This window comes from Haliotis cracherodii, unplaced genomic scaffold (genome assembly GCF_022045235.1).
Source record: "Haliotis cracherodii isolate W230 unplaced genomic scaffold, xgHalCrac1.p SCAF_10, whole genome shotgun sequence".
NCBI classification, from domain to species: Eukaryota; Metazoa; Mollusca; class Gastropoda; order Lepetellida; family Haliotidae; genus Haliotis; species Haliotis cracherodii.
In genome coordinates this window covers 33,275,200-33,290,492 of record NW_027266265.1, presented here as the reverse complement: position 1 = coordinate 33,290,492, position 15,293 = coordinate 33,275,200, and the positions used below count along the sequence as shown (strand labels likewise).

Genomic DNA, 15,293 nt, shown 5'->3' with positions numbered 1-15,293 from the left:
TATTTTAATATACCTGTAGACTCCTTGCTTCGTATAAATGAGGGAACCAAGCTATAACTAGTCAGCAAGCCTGGCGAAGTTTGTACGTTATACATGTGACAATGTACTTACTTATCCTTGAAAAACACACACCTTGTATCGTGTAAATATACGTCACTTATATGAGTTCCTCCGAGGTCAAAGTACAGCCAGCTTTACTTCCAGAAGCGTTGCTTGACCGATTGTCTAAAAATAGATGTTATTCTGGTCTCGTCAACATGTGCATATCGATGACGCGCATCAGCCGAGCGTATAAAGGAACCGCGGAGCGAATAGCTGCCCCAGAATCTGCATGAATCTCGATAGACAACAAGCATCTATGAACACTGAGTTTGAAGCTAGATCCGCAATATGCCTGAGACAGATACAATGGAATCGATGTCGGAGACAGAGCAGTAAGTACATTGTATAAGTATATCACTTTGATGCGTATATGTTAAATATGTCTTATATATGTATAACATATCATTTTGATTTTATCAACTGAAGATAGGCTCTTTGATTACCCATTTTAAATGTAGCTTCGTGATCTGCTTCTCTTTCGTTTTGTAAATTGAATACTACCAGAATTTTACTTTTTGTCTTTTTTGAGTATAACATAAGATTTCATATGTTTTAGTTTAGTGAATGAAGAGTGTTATTAATGTGGGTGCTTTTTCATTTCGACGCATCGTGCCAGTTTCTCGCCATAATTGATAAATATATGATAATTGACATGCATGGGTATCTTCATAATAATTTTGGAAGATGGACTCATGCAACTTGACATTTCATTACTGTTCTAACGTTTAGTGGGCATTTCGGCATGTTCCCAGGAACAAATACATTCAAACCAACAGTGATAATGCAGTGGAAATTTGATATATTCTAGAATTCGTGTCATGAATAACGATGTATATTAGCACATACCATGAACAGGTAGACAAATGAATATTCATATCATGTGTACATCTGTTTCATAATGGTTAATGATAAAATGGCGACGTCAATGTGGTGTTTGTATTGTGTGGAAATTAATTTTAACGTATAATTGTTCTCCGTTTCCTGGTTGAATATTAGGAATTACCTCAGCCAGCGATTTCGTCATCCTCCCCAAAATGGTACAAATAATCTTTCAACGGGATTGTTACATCATGATCAGCAACGTGACTGCTCATTTGTAACCATTTTGTTCTCAAAACCGCCCTAAACTCCAACGACATGTTAATAGCTGAGCGTGGGAGATTGCCCGTTTCTCTTTGTTTACACGATCAGCTGACTACGAGACGTGAGTCGGTGCGTGTGGATTTGTTCGACCAATGAAAATCTAGTATTCAGACACACCCCCATATTGCCTCGCAACGCACATATATCACTTAGCTTTAACATATAGTGCATAATTATATGACTTCATGGAAATCATATGTGTAAAAAATACATTTTAAATAAAGACTAACAATACAATGCATAGTAGCAAGCGGAAGTAGTTCGTTGTGGTTTATTATCAGTATTGCGATAACCTAGTTTAGCGGCAAGATTTCACATGTCATATCCTTACGCGGTTACTAAAATTAACAGTTGTCACTGAACTGTCGATGGGTCAGCACGGTCGTCATAATGGTTGGTCTATTCAAGTTCATCAGGTGACAAAAAATACTTTATTTTTTCAGTTGCTTTTTAAATTTGCTATACTGTTATCTAATCAATTATCTCCAAACTGTTTTTCGACTATATTTGAATTTGTCTTCCTTTCGTGGGAAAGAAATGTTGAACTGGAAAATTAATCGAGTGAAACCCTTTGAGCCACGTGTTTGTCAATCGATTTATAAGCAGTGGTCGGCCGACTGTCTTCTGCAGACTTGGGTTCATACCTTGCTTGACAGGGCATGCTCAACTGGAGGTCAACGTGCTGCCTCTGAATCTGTAATATCTAAAATTTGCGAACATGAATACGCTTGTCATACTATTAGATCCTCCTCCATTGCATAAAATGTTGAGCTTCAGTAGTTTTATATGCATTTAATTTGTTTTCATTGCACTAATAATATTTAGATCTACATAAATAAACTGAATTTATTTATTAACGTATTATCATTATTACTCATATATATATTTTTTCAAAAATGGTTTTACTTAAAAAAGCATATTATTTAAGTGTCATCTTATTTATAAAATTCCATCAGGACAGGATTAAATGGTAAAATGTTAAGTATTGTAAACTTTCCTCCTGGTGAAGAGAAATATATGGGTGTATGATATGATATTGTGGAGAAATAAAATGTGAAATGTCAAAGTGAGTGAACTGTGCGACAAGTGATAACAGCATCTCTCAACAAGCCCCACACTGATTGAATGCGGAGCTGACAACTATTCCGGCGGGACTCCGGAGGGTGTTTAAACAAACGTGAGGCTAAGCAATACTTTATGCAAACAGGACCCACCTAGCTCCATTACAGAACTCCAACATGTTGAAGAGGGGACACTTTTAGCGGAAATATTTGAACATGTTGAACCCAAATGTATGCCAAGGAGAGAACAGTTGCATTTTTGTAAAATACAAGATAATCTAACATTTACTAATTGATAAATATACTTACTTCAAAAGATTTTATTTTATTTAATCCTTACAGTTACACTGGCCAATTTTTCTCTTACAGAATCTCTTGGTCAACATGCCATAATAAATAAATTTAAATATTCAAAGGTTTCTGTCAGCATGGTCAGATTAGATTACCCATCCAACAATAGTTCGTGAAATATAAGGTGCATATTCAGATATATTATTTTTCTTTATCAAAAGAGCAATTTTGATTTACTTTTGCCAACTTTTCTATATCTTGGTAAATTCATCTGACTAAGATTCTGCACAGCAGAATGGAGAAATACGCCTCAGATGTTCACCTAGTCAAAAAAAACTTGGTCACCTGTGCCTTATCTATTTGTCTGAGTGTTACAGCTGCTCTATTCAGTGAGTCCAGTTATACAATCTGTTGGGAATACATGCTTTGGGAAAATCCTGGGTTTTTCCAAAATTGTGAAACAGATGGTTTTTTTTAATGACTTGTTATAAGGTTTCGTTGATTCAAATTTTGATAATCTTTATTCTTCCCACTGTTTCACTGAACTATTTTCAATACTGAAAAATGTCAGTCTTTGACCAAAAAAATTAGTCTACAACCCTTGAGATGGCGCTTGGCATAGCTTTCAGTTGTAATTTTGGTAAATGGGCATTGGTGGCCCCATCATTTGCTGTGCAGAGTTGCATCCCTTGGACACATCAGGAACCTATGATTGCGGGTTCAAATCCCTGTTTGTTTCTAGGTTTGTCAGCTCCATACCCATGCTCCTGGGCTTCGCTGTAGTGTCGTTAGCTTCTGAGACATGTATCACTTGGGGCTTTCCTCCCACATTAAGCTGACATGTTAAAGGTGGCATTAAACCCAACTCACACTCCTGTAGTATCAGGTGATCTTACTAGACCAAACAGACTTTTACTAGAGACATGGGCTTTTGACTAGTAGCTCACTGCTATGAACCAGACTCAACTGTGTCAGATATCAAGGAAAGTCATAGACCTTTAAAATTTTCTGCTATAGTATAAGGCTGCCTCCATGGTCTTGTGGTAGAGCATCTGCATGTTTGTTGGTTTGACAAGGACGTTTGATTCTCGTGATTAAATTTTCCCCTGCTGCTCAGGTTCCAAGAGATATTCCATCCAAGTCAGTAATTCGAGGGCCTTCCCAGACCAGCTGGCTAGCAAATTGAAAGTATAAATTAACTATTCCACATATAACTTGTTTATAGAGCAGTTATCATGGATGCAACACGCTGTGGAAGCTCACATGTGTCACACTATCACCTTGGGGACAAAGGATGTTGGTTAATACTCCGAAGTATGGGTTATATCTGAAAATTTCATCAATATTCGTATACAGGTTGAAACCCTGATTATTATTTAAAATATCCACACCATGTTTGTAGAAGTTTATTGTTTTAAAATAGTCTTACCTTAAATTTTGCAAGGCTCATCTGAAAAAAGTTAATGCTGTCTTTATTGAATTTTTTCAACCCTTGCTTGTATATAGTTTCAAAATTTAACATTTAAAATATTTTCAGTAAATAAAACTGTTACTTGCAATCACTCACTTCTTTATTACCAGCTATTATTCAACCCTCTCCTACTGCATCTGATATTATGGCCTCAAATTTAAAACAAGAAGTAATGGAAAGTTGAAAGGACATGTTCAACATTGTTATTTCGATCAAAGTCCAGTCAGGTATTTTTCCTTACTGGTGACCTAGATCTGAGAAATCAGCTGATTCTCAAAGTGGATCAAGTGGTATCAAGTCGTGAGATAGCGCGATACAATGTTGAGGCAGTACCCAGTTGATGTAATAAAACCTGCTTAAGTTCTCATACTTACAGTGTATTGCATGGTCAGTGCTGGGTATAGTTTTAATGAATTAGGTTTGTACTTAGTAATGCTCACATCATATGCTACTCGAAAGAAGTTAAGGAACACCTGTTTCTTTCATATGACCATAGTTGTCATGGCCGTGACAGATTGAATAGTCTTATGAAAAACATAGGGTGGTTTTTCAACTTATTTTTTTGTAATATCTGTCCACTTATAAAACTATATGTAATTTGCTTTGGAACATGTCAGACAAAAGGATATAGAGGTTATCACGCTTGTGTGTTTGGGGATGGTAAATATCCTGTATTAGGAATAAACACTATGTATTTAGCTCGCCAAGGCTCGCTAAATACAATGTTTATTCCTAATGCAGGATATTTACCATCCCCAAACACACAAGCGTGATAACCTCTTTATCATATAATGTCATTCTTTAATTCTGTGCTTTAAAATCGCTTTCCCTCTCTCACAAACATTACCGAAACATTGCGAGTTTTCTTGGAATGCGCGCAATAATTATTACGTCACAGGGTAAGTGATGTGTCAGTAGGACTGTGACAGTAGCCAATATAGTTCCAACTGAAATCTGTTTCATATACAGTGGCGAAGCAACTTATACGCAAAACAACAGTTGTTTTTAATTGCCTTTCGTGGCAATCCATCGGGCTGTCCGCTAGAGTAACTGCCCTTTGTCAAAGGGAAGCTACTCTAACCCTAGTCTATGAGACGTCACGACCACGGTCATACGTTGTTGACAGTCGGTCTGTCCTTTCATAACGTTAAGAAGTGTAGTCAGATGTACACACAGCGACAAATCGAAACAAGGTAACAGATAAAACATATTTCGGCCGAATCCCAACCATTTTGATTTGTGGAGAAGGTTTCAAGCCACAGAGGTCTACAAGCACAGATATGGCTACTGATCCCGCTTGGCTAGGCCTCGTGCCCTCGCAAAATTGTTTTGAAATTTATATCTCGAAAGTTGCCAAAACTTATAAAATGCCTTAGCTACGTCACGGTTAGACACTGATTTTCAGTATATTAGACTGTTCGTTTGATAATGATAGCAATTATCCCTGTAGATTATCCTGATTCATGATGGTTAATTCTGACTCGATCGCCGAATGACGTGGGCGACGCCATGTTTGTTTATAAACAGTGAAAGTAGTCCTACTTGACCTTTGATATTTGCATGTCTATCCGCATATGACCCCAACGGATATCGTTTTTATCCGTTGGCTTTATCCTGCCGAGAAACCTACCCATTATATGATAAAATTATATATCTTATCAGTCATTCTCATCTTCTATTACCAACATAACCATTCGAACTGTCCATGCTCCACAGAGCTGTTGTGATGAGGGAGAAGGCAAATATGCTAGACTCAATTAACTGTTGCATGAAGGTTGTCATGGCAACATTCATCAGCATGTACTGAAATAGACCTGTGAGTGACACTTGTCTGACAGGTATTGATGGCTTCCCATTTCACAGACTGGGCATTTTCCAACATCCATTGAAAATTCCATGTTTGTTGTTTAGCGCCGCACTCAGCAATATTCCAGTTATATGACAAAAGCCTGTAAAATAATCAGTTGGGTCAGAAGGTCGGTTGGGTGTTCGCTATGACGTTGATTCCTCATGTGCCTTGCATCATTGTCAATACTTCATTGGTTTGTATATTCCACTACACAGACCCATGAAGGATAGGCACTGGCAATACCTCCATTCTGTAAAAATGCAGTCTCTGTTAGAAAAGTCTACTACCCCAAAACTGCCTCTTGGCATAAGACCAAACAATGTCTTACTAGACTCGGGCTTCAGGCCAGTGACATAAGTCAGGCTGAAAAGCTGGTAAAACAATCTTGTTGAAAATACAGACTTCAGAATATTTGCCGCTTGAACAATTTATTTCCATAACGGCCTGTTTGTCCTTAAGCTATCACTAACATGAATAATGACACTCTCTCTCTCTCCCCCAACAGATTCAGTTCCTGTGTTTTGAGGCAATCGCCTTCCATCAAGAGCAGAGCTGTGTTTCATGTCCCCCGACGGAACTTCCAGGTCATATATGGCGATCTGGAGCGCCTCCCCAACCGAGTCCGCAGCTATGTGGAGGAGAATGCCCGTGTCTGTCAGCCTGATACCCTGCACATCTGTGATGGCTCCGATCGGGAGAACGAGCTTCTCACGTACATGCTGCAGAAAGATGGCATCCTGAAAAGTCTACCAAAATATGATAACTGGTAGGTGACACAGTGATTGGCTCCAGGTTGGAGGGAATCATGTGGGGGTTTCCGAGGAAATCGGGAGGGTCACCCAAATATAGCAGTTTCTTGGGGGAGGTCAAATAAGGGCTCATTAAAAATTGTCATTTTAAAAAAAATACAAAGTGCTTTTGCATTTATTTATTTCGGGGAGGGTCATGAAAAAATGTCAAAGGACATATGGAGGGTCATCCCAAAATATCACATCCATGAGGGGAAGATCCTTATTTTTGGTACATTGATGCATCAACATCCTCTGACCCCATCACCTCCCCCTGCCACTTTAAAAACCCCTTGATTGGTCTCTTTATTTAAATCTCATGATTATTTTGATTTTTTACAATTATTAGATTTTCATCCCTGTCTGCTGACGTGCTGTGGTATACCTGCCTCACTCACACACATGAAGTGTGTTGCCTAGTAACAAACTTGACAATCATGTTGCAGTTGGTTGGCCAGGACGGATCCTGCAGATGTTGCTAGAGTTGAGAAGTTGACCTACATATCGACAGATGAACAGCGGGATACGGTGCCAAGTCCCAAGTTTGGTGCCAAGAGCCAGCTGGGCAACTGGATGTCGCCAGTGGACATGGACAATGAACTCAGCATGAGATTCCCTAACTGCATGAAAGGTGGGTTGATGGTGGAACATGCCAAAATGTGTCTCGGCATTAGGTGACTGATTCTTAACCAGTGTCACAGGTTGCCCAGTTGTCCAAGGCACCACGATTCGCTGTGCGGAGTTGCGTAACTTAGGCATGCCAGGAACCTGTGATCGTGGGTTCAAATCCTGGTTTGCCCTGATTATGTTTCTAGGTTTGTCAGCACCATACCCGTGTTCGAGGTTTCACCAAAGTGGTGAACATGTAAGACCCGCCTCACCTCGGGCTTTCCTCCCACATTAAGCTGACATGCCATGATATAACTGGAATACTGTTAAAAATGGCGTGAAACTCAAATCGCTCACTTTACTCTGATCCAATACATTTCTGCATGACAATCCCCATTAGAAGATTGTTTCAGGTGAACACTGAACATACCACGTATTCTAAATGAAAGGTGCATGGGTTCTTGAGCCAATCAGATGTCGGCTTTCAGAAATATAATTCAACCTTCATTTCTTTACCGCCTTGATTTGGAAATTTTCCTTTGTACATTTGTACAAATGAAACTGAACATAATCTTGTGTATCCTCTATCACAACTTTAACCTCTTCTCAAGCTTCATGCACACACATATTTATCAATATTGTTTGACAAACTTGCTACATGAATAGTGCAGAAAGTTATAAAAAATTGTTAGAGCAGAGCCTACAGAGCAAATGAAATTATTTTTGCCTTGCTATCAAGGTGTAGTAATTTATTTGTTATATACAGGTGTTCTTAACTGTTTTGAGTAGTAAATCAGTTAAAAAAAATAATTTTTTTTTTTTTGGGGGGGGGGGGGGGGATTTTTTTTAACTGAAGGCAAAGAACACAATTTCATAAAAGTATCCCCAAAATATTTATGATCTAACTTTTTTGTTAGGTATACATTAGAAAGTGCCAGTCATTATATATGTAATATTGTGAGACAATTGACTAATATGTTACTGTTGTGGTCTTCAGGGCGCACCATGTATGTGATTCCGTTTAGCATGGGCCCTATTGGATCGCCCATGTCCAAGATCGGCGTGCAGCTGACGGACTCAGCCTACGTGGTGGCCAGCATGAGAATCATGACACGTATGGGGTCACGTGTGCTGAATGCCCTGAACGATGAAAACTTTGTCAAGTGTCTGCACTCCGTCGGAAGACCTCTGCCCTTGACAAGTAAGTGGATGATTGAACTGCTTGATGATAGAAATATTATCTGAAACGTTAATAAACATTAGTTCCAGTAAAGAAGGATTTACTGACATTCTTGTCTCAATTTCTGGAGAATAGGCCCCCACCATACATGGTATATGTGTTGACTAGTGGAGATTGGACATGTGAAGATACGAGTTAGAATAAATCTTCAGCAATCTGTGTTTGCCCTAAGAGGTGACTTTGCTTGCCGAAAGAGGAGAATAATGTGATAGGGTTGTCAGGCTCGCAGACTTGGTTGATGCATGTCATTGTATCCCAATTGTATGGATTGATGCTCATGATGTCAATCATTGGATGGTCTGGTCCAGACTCAATTATTTACAGACTGCCGTCATATAGCTGCAATATTGGTGTGTGCGGCGTTAAACAACAAACAAACATAATGAAGATTGGTTGGTTACAGTATTACGTGTAAAATCGTCACTTTCCCCAAACATGATGTATTGTTGCTCTTGCTATCATCCATAAGTTGCTTTGCCAAAACTTGACTGTTTACGGGCTGTGGTTATGTGACATATGAAACGTTACATGTCTGATTGTGTATCCATTGCACCGCAATGATGTGGATTGTTGCTTGTGCTATTAACCACTAGTGAGCTTGGCCCAAATTTGATTATAAATGGGTTGTTGTTATAAAACTGGACTCTTGCTGACTGGATTTGCGTACGAGTCAACAAGTTTACAAATAAGTCAACAGCAAAGATACTTGTGACTTTAATATGTGTTAAATACTTCAGCCCTTTCTGTTTTCAAGGCCAAACTCAATGTAACTTTTTAACAAGTTCTTTTATCTGTCACTGTGCAATGAAATGGAATATTATTCATCCCTAAACTCACTGTTGCAGGTCCTCTCCGTAACAACTGGCCGTGTGACCCCAAGTTGACCTTGGTGGCTCACATCCCAGAGAGGAACGAAATCGCGTCCTTTGGCAGTGGGTATGGCGGAAACTCTCTCCTCGGCAAGAAATGCTTTGCTCTACGTCTAGGCTCCATTCTGGCCAAGAGAGAGGGCTGGCTAGCAGAACACATGCTGGTAGGAGTCCATTGTTGTCCTTGGATTAGAGACTGGTTGACGCACATGCACACACACACTCACACTCACACATACACCTACACCTCTTTCCCCGCTGATTTCTTCATGAACCCCACCCTGACAAATCAAATTTATGGAAAAAGTATTTGATAAACTAAAACAGTGTCATTTGTTCATGACACCCCCACCTACCTAAATAGTTCGGAAAATGGTACACATTGTATTTTTGATCTGATTTGATCCTTATGATCGTGAATTCAAATACTGATTGTGGTTTATCAACACCATACCCATGCTCATTGGTTGACCTGGGGGACACGGGTGGGCCAGTCGTCTGTGCAGAGTTGCGTCCCTTGGGCACACCAGAAACCTATGATTGTGGATTCAAATAACCGTTTGCCCAGATTATGTTTCTAGGTTTGTCAGCACCATACCCGTGCTCGTGGGTTTCACAGCTTCACAGAAGTGGTTAACGTCTGACTTGCATCACTTTGAGCTTTCCTCCCACATTAAGCTGACACACCGTGATATAACTGGAATACTGTTCAAACAACGTTAAACCCAACTCGCTCCCTCACTCACTCACTCACTCACTCACTCACTCACCCACCCCACCATTCCAGGTCATCATGTTTATTTCCTTCAGTGTATTTACTTATCTGATTGCAACGGTTTGTTTCGTCAGATCCTGGGCATCGAGAACAACAAGGGGGAGAAGAAGTACATGGCCGCTGCGTTCCCAAGTGCGTGCGGCAAGACCAACCTTGCCATGATGACCCCTTCGCTGCCAGGGTACAAGGTCACCTGTGTGGGTGATGACATCGCGTGGATGAAGTTCGACAACAACGGCAAGCTCAGAGCCATTAACCCCGAAGCTGGATTCTTCGGAGTGGCCCCTGGTTAGTGTCTTCGTCTTTCTCTAGATAAATAGTGTTTGATTGTCATTTTAATTTTCAATGGGAGATAACTTAAGATTTCAATTATGTAGTACCTGTACATCTACATCTCTTTTGTTTGTTGTTAAACGCTGCTCTCAGCAATATTCCAGCTATATGACGGCGGTCTGTTAATAAGAGTCTGGATCAGACAATCCAGTGATTGACATCATGAACATCGATCTATGCAATTGGGATACAATGACATGCATCAACCAAGTCAGCGAGCCTGACCACCCAATCCCATTAGTTGCCTCTTACAGCAAGCATGGGTTGCTGTAAGAGACTTTCCTTTGTTATTTTGAAATGCATGTTCTTAGTTGTGTAGCTGTGTATTATTATTATCTCTTTTTGCTTCATCAGGTACCTCAATGAAAACAAATCCAAATGCCATGAAGACGGTCAAGAGCAACACAGTATTCACAAATGTTGCGGAGACGAGTGATGGAGGGTTCTTCTGGGAGGGCTTGGAGAAGGAGATGACCAATGACGTCAAGGTGGAGTCGTGGTTGGGAGACCGAGACTGGAAGAAGGAGAGCGGCAAGCCGGCAGCTCACCCTAACTCCAGGTCAGGATGTTACCTTGTCCAGACTCGATTTTTGACAGGCTGCCGTCATATTGCTGGAACGCAGTTTTCTGTGCAGTCTCTGAACTGTGACCTTGTTCAGTAACCTGTATGTTTTGCATGTTGCAGGTTTTGTGCCCCAGCCTCACAGTGCCCCATAATGGACCCTGCATGGGAGAGCCCCGAGGGCGTGCCCATCGAGGCCATCATCTTTGGGGGCAGAAGACCAGAAGGTAAGAACCTTTGTGGTTGTCAGATTATGTAAACTCCTGTGATGAGTACGTCAAAATGCTATTCTTGTTGTACAATAATTTTATAGGGGTCAAAATGTTTGCTGAATATGAATTGAAAGAGACCAACCATTTGATGCTCTACTTGTTTTACGAGCAGTTAGTCACTTGTCAGCGATAAACTTTCACTTGCCAACTTGTCCGCAGGAGTTCCGCTTGTGTACGAGTCCTTCAACTGGCAGCATGGCGTCTTCCTTGGTGCCGCTATGAGATCCGAGTCTACAGCTGCAGCAGAACATAGCTGTAAGTAGTGTATATGGTGTCGCATTACCTGGGAGGGCAGATGTCTCAGATATCACAATTAGCTCGAGTCCAGTAGGCAGGAGGGAGATCTCTGATCATGTGTTCAAATCCCAGATTTACCCGGATTATATTGCCAGGTTTGTTAGCGACAACCCCTAGTCATGGTACATGCGAAACTCATACCTGCATCTCTAAAAGATTCTTCCCACATCGCGGGCGGTCGGGTAGCCTCGTTGTTAAGGCGTTTGCTCGTCATGCTGAAGACTCGGGTTTGATTCCGACATGGGTACAATGTGTGAAGCCCATTACTGGAGTCCCCTTGGCGTGATATTGCTGGAGTATTGCTAAAAGCGGCGTAAAATCATACTCTCACTTTTCCCACATCAAGCTGACACGCTGTGGTATAACTGGAATACTGTTCAAAACATCATTACACCTGACTCACTCAGTTTCAAACACAAGCTTTTTATGGTAGTTATTTATTCTCTCTACAGTTTTATTGTAAAGTGAAAATAAATCAAACTATTTAAGAAATCCTCTTATTTGTCTATTTTTTCTTGCAGCCAAACAAATCATGCACGATCCCTTTGCCATGCGTCCATTCTTCGGGTACAACTTTGGGGATTATCTGAAGCACTGGTTGAGTTTCCAGCAACGCCAGGAGAAGCTTCCCAAGATCTTCCATGTTAACTGGTTCCGCAAGGACGACAAAGGACACTTTCTGTGGCCAGGATTTGGCGAAAACGCTCGTGTGTTAGAATGGATCTTCCGTCGTGTGGACGGAGAGAACATTGCAAATGAATCCGCCATTGGCTACATCCCCAAATTGAACTCTTTAAACCTCAGTGGTCTCGAGGAGCCAGTAGATCTCCAGGAATTGTTCCGACTGCCTGCCGATTTTTGGCAGGACGAGGTAAAGTCCATCTACAAGTATTTTGACGAGCAGGTGAACGATGACCTGCCTCCTGCAATCATGGAGGAATTGAAAGCCCTTGAGAAGCGAGTTTCTCAGCTGTGATATATTCATCCTCATCACCCAACCTGCTGGACCCGCAGTGACCATTTCACGAACATGAGACTGCATCACTCCACTATCAGTGAGCATCTTTAGTAGCTGATCACCCATTGCTCAAAGCTTGACAGTACCAGTATGGGTGCAACATTGAGACAGTCATTTGAAGATACTGTATCATAAGAGAAATACATTGTATCGTTGAGGAAGTACATTGTACATTTAGGTGAGGATGTTGCAATATGTTAAACTTGGTAGGAATAGAATAGATTATTGAGGCATGGTAGTCGTCATATTTGTAGTTGGTATAAATATGTCTCTTCTTAATGCATTTGTATATCATGGTGTGTCATGATATTCAATATAATTGATGCAGATTTAAGGCTCTATGCACAATGTCTACTATGTAGACATCTATTGTACCAGTGCATAAATTTTTAATTTTTTAAAACTTATTTTAGTGCCCTGTATGTTTTATCCAATGTTTCTTTAACATTTAGATACATCTAATTATGTCACTGCTCTGGTCAATTAAATACAAATACATTCCATATCAAGTTACAAACTATATGTGCTTAATCTCATCAACATTCAGATAAGCTCCAGTGGTTCTGACCTGAAAACTGTAAGGCCACAGCCGTATATTTTACTGTAAGAATAGTTTCGGCTCTGAGTCAGTAATGGTTAAATGTCTCCTTGTCTGCTCCTTTGGCAACACTTGCGAAACTTAGAAAATGAGGTTATTCTTCCTAGTAAATATAACATCTCTGTTGTGGTCTTGGGAAACGGTTCATGTGCCTTGCTGCTGACGGTGCCTGTGATACTATACAAACCATACATTAATTATCCAGGAAATTGCAATATCATTTATCAAAATGGCATTCATTTTGTCAGACTCAACTCTGTACAAACTCACGTTTCAGGTGTCTTATTCATTTGATTGAATGAAATGTGTTTTATCAATATTAAACTAGAATTGTGTGATAATCTCTGAACATAGACGATGGCTGTGAATCTGTGAGTGTATGTGTTCATTCTTTTAACATGTGTCGGTATGCAAAAATGTGTTCTACTTCATATAGGTGTATTTTTTATAACATGTTGACAATATTTAACTGGGAGAATGTGGATCTATGACCACAATGCAATGACAATAAACTGATGGGTTGTTTTAATATGTGTTCTCGTTTTCTTTTATATGTTGACACCTTTTAGCTCACATGAATAAAAAGCCAGACTCATGTTATTCCTCAACCCTGCAGCAATATTGAGGGGTGTGGATGAGTTGGGTTTAACAAGGCTTTTAACAGTATTCTAGTTATATCGCAGTGTCAGCTTAATGTGGAAGGAAAGCCCGAAGTGATGCAAGTCTCAGATGTTTACCACTTCGGTGAAACCCATGAGCACGGGTATGGTGCTGTCAAACCTCGAAAACCGGGATTCAAACTCAGAATCATAGGTTTCTGGCGTGCCTAAGGGACACAACTGTGCACAGTGAATCGCGGCGCCTTAGAAGACTGGGCCACCTGTGCCCCCTGCAGCAATATTGAAGGCCTCTAATCAGTCAAATCTGAAAAAAATGATTAAGTCCCCCTATAGGACATTGGTTGCTGCGTACCAATTCTAACCCAGAATCAAACAGGTTTTTGGTCATTGGACATGTTGGACAAATAAACAGAAGGCAAGATTAATAATATTTAGGGTTACTTTCCTGAACACAAGTTTAAAAATAAGTTTCATGGAAATATGTATTTGAAAACGAAGAAAGACTTTTTAATTTGCAATATTAAGAAAGACTTCTATGTAAAACAACTATTTTGTGAAGGTCGATGGAAAAAAACATGGTGAATAGCATATTAAAGATGAAAAATATTTTGTATGTCTGGTATTCTATGTAATGATGTTATGCATCATTGACTTTTGCCAACATATTGATGACCTGGCAGTGGGGGAGCCATGTTTAAGCTTTGCCTTGTGAAGCTGACGATGTGATTCCTCACATGGGTACAATGTGTGGAGACATCTTCCCGAGGCAAGGGAGTTAACTGACTACAAAAGTCCAGTTTCCACTCTCTTGTAAGTTAACTCTGAAGATGGTGTGGAGCCAGTTGCTGATGTTCCATTTGTGTTGCATCTGGAATATTGATTAAAATTACTTAGAACCATAATCACTCTCCCATTGTAGAAAAGCTGAATGCAAAGAAGTACTGAAGTTTTTTGCTTCTTCTGACATCCCCTGAGCACAGATTTTCCAGCATCTCCCTCTCTGCCTCAGAGGAAACAAACACTGATTAAGTCCAAATTGCCTGTATTGGGATCTCCTCAGCTGAGCATTCTAAAATTCCCAATTCAAATTCATTTGTGTTCCCGACCGAAAAGACTGTGAATCTGGTTATTTCCATCCCGTTTCAGATGGACAGCAAATTTCAACAAAAAGACTTTGATCAAATATACTGACTTTGAACGATCAAGCAAGCATCTTTTACACAGCAGTGCCATAGGTCTTCAGCAACCCATGCTTGCTGTAAAAGACGACTATGCTTGAAAGAGGCGACTAACGGGATCGAGTGGTCAGGCTCGCTGACTTGGTTGAGGCATGTCATCGTATTCCAGTTGCATGGATCGATCCTCATGATGTCAGTAGCTGATTTGTCTGGTCCA

The 15,293-nt window shown here is 40.2% G+C and overlaps 1 protein-coding gene across 2 annotated transcripts; it reads left to right on the top strand.

Annotated features, from left to right (window-relative positions):
- The first annotated feature begins 314 nt into the window (after positions 1 to 314).
- LOC139454321 (phosphoenolpyruvate carboxykinase, cytosolic [GTP]-like) lies at positions 315 to 13,807 on the top strand. 2 transcript variants are annotated; one of them, XM_071235950.1, is made up of 10 exons: positions 315 to 434; positions 6,423 to 6,683; positions 7,152 to 7,336; positions 8,312 to 8,515; positions 9,400 to 9,587; positions 10,273 to 10,486; positions 10,886 to 11,090; positions 11,217 to 11,320; positions 11,525 to 11,620; positions 12,184 to 13,807. In XM_071235950.1, the coding sequence occupies exons 1-10, from the start codon at positions 391 to 393 to the stop codon at positions 12,636 to 12,638; spliced, it is 1,956 nt and encodes a 651-aa protein (XP_071092051.1). In that variant the 5' UTR covers positions 315 to 390; the 3' UTR covers positions 12,639 to 13,807. The 2 variants fall into 2 exon arrangements, with proteins under 2 accessions (XP_071092051.1, XP_071092052.1); XM_071235951.1 differs by lacking the exon at positions 315 to 434 and adding an exon at positions 1,583 to 1,661.
- The last annotated feature ends 1,486 nt before the right edge of the window (positions 13,808 to 15,293 follow it).